The 8,975-nt window shown below is 44.4% G+C and overlaps 2 protein-coding genes across 4 annotated transcripts in view; both read right to left on the bottom strand.

Annotated features, from left to right (window-relative positions):
- The window catches only part of LOC111959937 (interleukin-1 receptor-like 2), a 38,308-nt gene that overhangs the window by 24,434 nt on the left and 4,899 nt on the right, over positions 1–8,975 (bottom strand). The gene's annotated exons all lie outside the window — the stretch shown is intronic.
- Positions 6,589–8,619, bottom strand: LOC139023811 (interleukin-1 receptor-like 2). Its single transcript, XM_070437763.1, has 2 exons — positions 8,517–8,619; positions 6,589–7,460 (listed from the first exon to the last, which is right to left on the bottom strand). Exons 1-2 carry the CDS (start codon positions 8,617–8,619, stop codon positions 6,985–6,987), a joined length of 579 nt encoding a protein of 192 aa, XP_070293864.1. The 3' UTR covers positions 6,589–6,984.

Below are 8,975 nucleotides of genomic sequence, written 5' to 3'. Positions count from 1 at the left end.
TCAGTCCGGAGTTGCCCCTCTATCCTGAGCTATCCCTCTGTCCTGAGCTATCCCTCTGTCCTGAGCTACCTCTCTGTCCTGAGCTACCTTGTCCCGGGGCTGCCCCTTAGTCCGGTGCTGCCCCTTAGTCCGGTGCTGCCCCTTAGTCCGGTGCTGCCCCTTAGTCCGGTGCTGCCCTTTAGTCCGGTGCTGCCCATTAATCCTGTGGGGTTAAGTTGGAGGGTGGTCATTTAGAGGAGGCTACGTAAGCGGGTAGTGACTATGGTGGGGTGGGGACCACGACCTGTGCCAGAGCCGCCACCGTGAACAGACGCCCACCCAGACCTCCCCTAGACTTTATGCTGGTGCGCCCGGAGTTCGCACCTTAAGGGGGGGGTTATGTCACACCCTGGCCTTAGTTATCTTTGTTTTCTTTATTATTTTAGTTAGGTCAGGGTGTGACATGGGGAATGTTTGTGTTTTGTCTCGTTTCGGGTGGTTTTATGGAAAAGGGGGGTGTTGGGTTTAGTGTATGGGTTTGTGTTGAGTGAATGTTTCTAGGTATGTCTATGGTTGAGTGATGTTTCTAGGTATGTCTATGGTTGCCTGAGTGGTTCTCAATCAGAGACAGATGTCTTTCATTTGTCTCTGATTGGGAGCCATATTTTAGGCAGCCATAGGCATCATGTTTTTGTTGGGTCATTGTCTAGGTCTGTCTAGGTCTGTGTCTGTCTAGGTTGCATGTTTGCATTTTGTTCGGTTATAGCTTCACGGTCGTCTATTTGTTGTTTTGCTTCGTTCGTTCATCTCCTAAATAAAGAGAAGATGTATTTTTTACACGCTGCGCCTTGGTCCTCTCTCTCTCCCTTTGACGTTCGTGACAAGTAACTTTATGATCAAACTTTATCAATGTAGAATCTACAGTAATTTTTCATACTTTGGTCATCATACTTTGATCTGGTTTCCTTCAAATATCATCCAATTTCATGAGGAACATGACTTTGACTGTTCATGACCTTTGAATAGTTACATTTGAATGATAACATGTTCACTTAGGATCTCACCTGGTGAGGTCCATAGGGGTAGAGGAAAGGAAGAAGAAATCTGGTGCAGGCCTTTACGGAAAACAAATACATTTGACTACAGGAGATTTTTACCTTGTCAGCTGAGGGATTTGATCTAGCAATCTTTCGGTTAACTGGCCCAACGCTCTAACCACTAGGCTACCTGCCACCCCAGAGAAGATCACATCTGTTGTTGTGATCTTCTCTCAGGTGTGATCTTCTCTGTTGGAATCGTCAGTCCGTCTACTGGAGAGTCAGTTCATCCGAGTCTCTCTCTCTCTTTCTGTTTCCCTGAAGATCAAAGTATTTTGTGGTTGGAATGGATACTTCAGAGTACCATTCAGAAATGTTCTCAAAGAATAGATGTTTCGGCGGATGTTGGTATTCTCGTCCCAGATTTACATAATTTCTAGCTGCAGACTAGTAATTAGTATCTAAGATTTGCTCTTATTCTGTAGGGATCGATAGTCTCAGAGTTGAGCCGTTTCCAGCCGTGTAGCCAGTGCTCCATGTGGTATGGTTTTCTAATCTTGGTACTCAAACCTGTGCCACCTCAGTTTACACCAAGGTATGCGTGGTCTAAACTATTCGCAATCGCAGCTCACGCTGTGGGTTTGCTCAGTCTAAAGAGGATTTTCTTAGGAGGGGCTTTAATTCGTAACAGTAGAAAAGGAGGTTCTATGAGCCTGATCATGTCTGTGCTCATGGGGGAGGGCAAATGACTTGGTTAAACTTTAAAGGGAATACAATTCTCTCACATTAAAGGTTATACATCATTTCACAAATAGTTTCATCTTTACTCAATCATGTTATTCAAGAATTAGATGCAAACACCATAATTGAGAAATGTACACATTCAGAGATACAGTTATGTGTGTCTCCTGTCCTTCGTGAGCTCACCAAATGAAACACACTCAACATAACTGTCACTTAAGTGTCCACGGACATTTCCCACATTCTCACAAGTGGACAATTAGTTTAATTTTCCCATTTTTGGAGATTTAGGAGTTTGGCCATGTGAAATCCCTTGATCACTCTGTGGTCTCTCTCTGCATGAAAAGGGGGAATGGGTCTCCGCCAGGAATTTACGACCAGAGATAACAGAACCTGGGTGTAGGAGAGAGTGAGAAGCCATCATCTATACTCAGAAAGGGCCACATCATGACATAACTAAGTTATCAACTGTGTGGTGTCACACTACTTATGTCCACTTGTAATGAGAGTGATATCAAATGTACATTCTGCTACGACATGGCATTTGTCTGAAGTTTTGTATGATATCTTTGCTTTATATCGTGTAACAACATAGTGTCTATTCTGGATGATGTGCCATTGGCAATATGGCATTTACATTTTTACATTTTAGTCATTTAGCAGATGCTCTTATCCAGGGCTACTGACAAGAGCAATTAGGGTTTAGTGCCTTGCTCAAGGGAACACACAGATTTTTCACCTAGTAAGCTTGGGGATTCAAACCTGCGATCTTTCAGTTATTGGCCCAGCGCTGTTAACTGCTAGGCTACAGTGATACGGCTGTGCCTTGACAGAAGCACTACAGGATGTGGAGACAAGAGTGCTAGTAGGCGCCAGAATCAAATCTACATCTGTGCTCCCATTTGCCCATGTTTCTTGCAGATCATTTGAATGGTAACATTTTGTGATACTCAACTCAACCTGTGGTATAAGCACATTCATACAGTAGCTGTTTCATAACACCTCAAATGAATGTCACTATACCGAAGGTGTCTGTGCACACACTATAAAGCCATATGACAAGGTTATGACGTCCGTCATTCCATTCAATTTAATAATGTGACACAGAGGTTGGTAAATGACAAAACACCCTGTTATAACATCTGGTATGTAGACTCTTATGTAGCATGTAATAACATATGACATAAGTTGTCTTGCAGACTGTGTAATAGCAGTTGTTACTAACAGTTGACATTAGAGAATATGACAACAGGATGAACAGTCATCTATAAAACCCATTATTAACTAGTTTTACAACATCTTATGCCGTTACTCACTACTATTTAAAAATACTTATGACAGCTTATGACATTTGGTATAATGTGTAATATAGCTGTTATAAAGGCGTCATCAACAAGGATACCTACAGTAAAGTGTTGACCGAAATGTCCGATTAACGGCTTTAGTCAACCAGCTACAGTAACAATTTCTACCCATTGAAATGGATGGTGGAAAAGCTCTCTAGTGAGAGAAGTACAGTATTATGATGGTTATAGTAAGTCATTCATTACTGGACGATCGCCAAAACCGGCATAGGGGAAAATGAATGAAAATTACTTTCCCACACGGTGTCAATGTAATTACTCATATCTGACATGATTGACCTCTCACAATGAATCTGATGACTGATGTTCAAGGCGTGAATGACTTGAGACAAAACAAAGAGAAGATTTGGAGTGAAAAACTCAGAGTGTAAAACAAGATAACGTAACTCACAAAAGAACGTAACAGAGAAGAACATCAAGACAGTACAAAATATACAATTAAAAAAACACAAAATGTCAACTAACTGACTGAACCCTAGTCAACACTTTACTCAGATGTCAACCACACACACCACTAAGACATACTTTTTTAGCAGGTTACTCTTTAGTCACCATGCAAGGCCACAGCTCTGCATGCTATCTCTGTAACACGTGCATGGTCCATGCTTTTTACTCCATCATCATACAGAGTACTAACCAGCAACGACTAACACATTCTCAGCATTATAGCAACGCACATGGTAAGACAGATAAGGTTAATCTTCTGACACTTGCACACATAGCACAACAGTAATTCATTTGTGGAGGGTGTCCAAACCTAACACAATTATCTCCAAGCATATAAATGACAACATGAAGCGCACCGTTTGTGATAAGAATTATAAAACCAGGAGAGGGAGTTCCTCAAAATCCTGAAACTTCAAAGGATGGACCTGTCATGAACATCGTCAGGGAAATGACCGGACCAAGGTGCAGCGTGGTGAGCGTACATTTATTTTTATTTAAGAATGTCGCCAACAAAAACAAGAAACAAAAAAAACGAACGTGAAGCTTACTAGGGCTATACAGGCCACTAACAAAGTCAACTACCCACAACTAAGGTGGAAAAACAGGCTGCCTAAGTATGATTCCCAATCAGAGACAACGATAGACAGCTGTCCCTGATTGAGAACCATACCCGGCCAAAACATAGAAACAGAAAACATAGAAATAAAAAAAACTAGAATGCCCACCCTAGTCACACCCTGGCCTAACCAAAATAGAGAATAAAAGCCTCTCTATGGCCAGGGCGTGACAGGATCTAACAAGAAACTAATGGTTAAAGCTGGACTCCTTAGACGCTACATCAATTTTTGGACATATAAATTAATGATATACTGTATACCCATTGACTCTTATAGGATATAACTTATGAATCCCTCATGAGCTTAGTTCAACTGTCGTACACCATCAGAACCAAAATACAAGCTCGTTTTACTCCAATGTTTGTAAACAATGTAAATGGAAACATCGTGGATGGTCAGTGCTTGCATCCATAGCGGTGTCTATGAATTTGAGAGCCTATATTTCTCCAGGCCCATCCCTCAGGTGGGGGGACCACTTTGTTTTTGTTTCAATTAAGGATTCTAGCTTTAAAGTTACTTCTCTAGTTATCACTGGTTAAAGGTGTGTCACGATCGTCTTGATGTGGAAGAGAGGACCAAAACGCAGCGTGTGGAAAATACATCTTCTTTTAATGAAGGGAAAAAACAAACACTTACAAAATGAACAAAACAAACGTGAAGCTAAACCGAACTAAGTGCACACATGCAACATAGAACATAGACAATTACCCACATTAACCTAGTGCCTATGGCTGTCTTAAATATGGCTCCCAATCAGAGACAATTAATGACATCTGTCTCTGATTGAGAACCATTCAGGCAACCATAGACACAGCTAGACACCTACACTAAACACAAACCCATCTACTCTACTTAACCCCCTAAACCATACAACCACCCTAGACAATACAAAAACACATACATTCCCCATGTCACACCCTGACCTAACTAAAATAATAAAGGAAACAAAGAATACTAAGGCCAGGGCGTGACAAGGTGCTACACATAGGATTTTTGGATTGTAATTTGAGAAAATGTCCATAATATTTCTGCAGTAATAGTGGAACGATAGTGTTTCACAGTATTACTTACCTGCCAGTGTTGTGACTGGCTGTGATATTTGCCAATTGTTTTCTCCCGCAAGAATGAATCTGTTGTCATAATGGGAAAGCTGTTCTGACTTTGTGGCTGTGTTAACTAGTAGAAATCCCTCTGTCAATTCCTGGTTGTAAAGATTCTACACTGTTTGCTCAATTTCTGTTCATGTGAGAAAACAAACACAAAATAGTGTAGGGGATCAATAGATATCTACTAGCACAATAGCAGATACCRATAGACTTCCAGTAATTGCCTTAACGCAAGTTAGCATTGGCTTGCGAAACGACCTCTAACTTCCTTCATACTGGACACATAAAAATGGTATCCACGAGTTCARCTGACTCTGGGGAAGTAGAGAAAGGACCTCATTGCCAAAATACTAAAGTATCCTTTTAAGGCCTGCAGTGTGAACAAGACTTTAGAGAGCCTCCAGGCAGAGCTGCATAGTGAGGACTAGCTAATGAGCCATTGCAATTGAGACACAACATGAGCCCCATGGTGGAGTTGCTTCTCCGTGAGGACCACAAACTTAACTGAAGACACTGTGTTGTGGTAGCCAGGTGGACCTCATGACTTAGCTGCAGGACCATTCAAAAATCTATAAAGTTTTACTCTTTATCAGAACTAACTTTAAACCTGCTGTTAATCCTTCCTAATGGCTATCTTCATGCTAAATATTAATCCTAAGTGTACCAATAGTTTGCAGTAACAATTACAATACTTACATGAATCCATGTATCTTCTTAGAGATGATAAACCCAAGGTCCTCCTCTTCACTTCGTTTTACACTGAGTGGTTTCAGGTTGACTGAAGTGTGATTAAGGAAGATTCTTCAGTTTGACAAGACATTGCTGGAGAATGTTTTCAGGTGTGAAACAACCTCAGCTGGATCTTCCCCCATTGGATTTTAGAATCTCCAGTCCTCCTAACCACACTTTCTTTGAAATGGCCTGTGATCACATTMGATTACAGTAAAGCAGGTTACCAGTCACAGCCAGTCCTACCTGTATGTAAGCTWGKCATAACAGAAGAGCTAGCACGCAACCAACTTCTGCAAACCGCCACACCCTTTCTGGGAAGTGTCTGGGAAGTTTCAGGACTGTGTTTAATAAATCATATAAGGTATTTGTTAATAGTCAMCTCACCATTTAGAAAACATTTAATATTAACTGTCGGTAAGCTGTTCATAAATACTTTGGCCTCATAACAAATAACTGCATCCATAAATATTAGTTTAAACACTTATAGCTTATCTCATTGGAGGATTAACAAACCTGAAAGAAATAAAGGAACATTTTGGTGGGAACATTTTTTAAGTAGACAAATAAAGACATCAAATACATTGTATAGAATGTACTGGGCTCTCTTTATTAAAGCTCTCTCACAGATGCGGTGTGTATGTACAACATGGTGGTAAATTGTGTGTGTGTGTGCATGCGTGTGTGTTTGAGTGGCTCTGCCAATATGTTCAGAATTAATATTAATACACTCTTAACTGTGCATTTTACAACATTAAATCGGCAGGATGATCAATCATCCTGCCTCAAATAAATATCATCCCAGAGGATCAGTCCTCCAAAGTCTGATTCAAAAATATTTCATGAAAATGTGTTGTGAGAGTCAGGAACAACATTTATACTCTCCATGGTATCAGAAGTCCTTTCATTCAACATATTTCCTCCTTATGTCTATCACTGTCCTCTCCAAAGCCCATCAATCCCATCACAAGTTCAACAGGCTGTTCTTCTCTGGGCACCTCGTCCTCATGCCCCTCACGGGCATATAATACCTCAGCTCCTTCCAGAAGCATGAGGACAAGAAAAGAGAGGGTGAGGAGAGAGGGGGCGAAGCCAGCTCCCGTCTCTTCTCCTCCACCTCTTTTCTCCACCTCCCACACCTCAACCCTTTGGTCCTCCTTGTCCTGCTACTCTTCCACCAGCAGATGGCGCCCTGGCGCTCCCGGAGGTGGCGCACCGACTCAGGGAAGAGGGCCAGCTGTGTAGGGGTGACCTCCTCCAGCTCCACCAGGACCACCTTAAGGGAGCCCTCCAGTAGGGCACGGTGCATGGCCGTCTGCCTCTCGAAGCTCTGCCAGTTCTCCAGGACACCACTGTGGCCACTGCAGAACGTAGAGCCAGAGTAGACCAGGAGGAGACGCCGACTGGCCAGCATACTCTCCTCCACAGCATCTGCTACGGCTAGAGAGAGAGGAGGGAGGAGAAAATGGAGGGCAAGGAGGAGGCGAGGAGAAAGAGAGGGGGGCAGGGAGGAGGGAGGAGAGAGGAGGGGGGCAAGGAGGAGGGAGAGAAGAGAGAGGGGGCAGGGAGGAGGGAGGAGAAGAGAGGGGGCAAAGGAGGGAGGAGAAAGGAGGGGGCAAGGAGGAGGAGAGAAGAGGAGGGGGGCAGAGAGGGAGGAGAGAGGAGGGGGCAAGAGGAGGGAGGAGAAGAGGAGGGGGCAAAGGAGGAGGGAGGAGAAGAGGGAGGGGGGCAAGGAGGAGGGAGGAGAAGAGCGAGAGGGGCAAAGGAGGGAGAGGAGAGAGGGAGGGGCAAGGAGAGGGAGGGAAGAGGGAGGGGGGCAAGGAGGAGGGAGGAGAAGAGGAGGGGGCAAGGAGGAGGGAGGAGAAGAGGAGAGGGGCAAGGAGAGGGAGGCGGGGAGAAAGGAGGGGCAGAGAGGGGAAGAGAGGAGGGGCAAGGAGGAGGAGAAGAGGGAGGGCAGGGAGAGGGAGAAGAGGAGGAGGCGGGAGGGAGGAGGAGAAGAGGGGGGGCAGGGAGGAGAAGAGGAGGGGGGGCAGGAGGAGAGAGCGAGAGAGGGAGAAGAGGGAGATGGGGGGCAGGAAGAGGAGAAAGAGGGAGCGGGGAGAAGAGGGAGAGGGGGCAGGGAGGGAGAAAAAGGGAGAGGGGAAGGGAGGACAGGGAGAAGGGGATAGGGAGGAGGAGGAGAGATGGAGAGGGAGCCCAGGGAGGAGAAGAGGGAGAGGGGGTCAGGGAGAAGAAAGTGGGGAGGAAAGAAGGAGGGTAGGAGAAGAGGGAAGGGGAAAGAGAGGAAAATGTATTACAACATTGTTTTTTAACCATTAAAACGATGTTTCGAAGGCTTTAGGACTTCAGAAGATTCACATTATTTTCTCATCATGCTACATGTTACTATATGCCAATGTTAGATAATCTTGTTGGAACTTAATCCGAGGGTCGAACAGAGACTGTCGACCATTCCCCATGGGAGGCTGTCCGGCCAGTAGAGAGAGCTATACCAACTCCCCCTCCGAAACTGGGGCACGTGTTGGAGGGCAAACATCTCTGCCTCCCCACAGGCCTTGCCCCCATCCATCCCAAACAGACGGGTACGCCACGTACGCATCATACAGCTTCCCATCAGACTGCCATATGCAGGACAAGACAGGTAAAACAAAATAGGTGTGTTAGTGCTGGGCTGGAACAAAAGTCTCACAAACCTGCCTACAGGGAGGCTTGGTTATTAATGACACCATAGTTGCTTTGTTTCATGGTAACATGGCTATTGAGTGCCTCGTATTAATCTTCCTCTCTCTGCTTCCTCTTTCATGGAAAATGCCAGTGCTTGCATACTGCAGCTGTGCATGTGGAGTGCTACAGTACCTTGCTACATTTGCTACTGATTTTACTTGTGGTCAGGTGGGGAGTGGGAAACAAGCAATGCAACATTCATGTGTGTGTGGGTTTAAGTGTGGGCCTGGG

This window comes from Salvelinus sp. IW2-2015, linkage group LG36, assembly GCF_002910315.2.
Source record: "Salvelinus sp. IW2-2015 linkage group LG36, ASM291031v2, whole genome shotgun sequence".
In the NCBI taxonomy this organism is placed as follows: Eukaryota; Metazoa; Chordata; class Actinopteri; order Salmoniformes; family Salmonidae; genus Salvelinus; species Salvelinus sp. IW2-2015.
The sequence above is the reverse complement of the archived record's forward strand: the minus strand, read 5'-3'. Positions and strand labels throughout refer to the sequence as shown.

What these genes read in the sequence shown, in the direction of transcription:
- LOC139023811 (XM_070437763.1), bottom strand. Translation starts at nt 8,619, where the DNA reads ATGCGTACGTGGCGTACCCGTCTGTTTGGGATGGATGGGGGCAAGGCC. An exon ending in GCCCCAGTTTCGGAGGGGGA is followed by an intron (nt 7,461 to 8,516) that starts GTTGGTATAGCT and finishes CTCTCTCTCTAG; the next exon opens with CCGTAGCAGATGCTGTGGAG.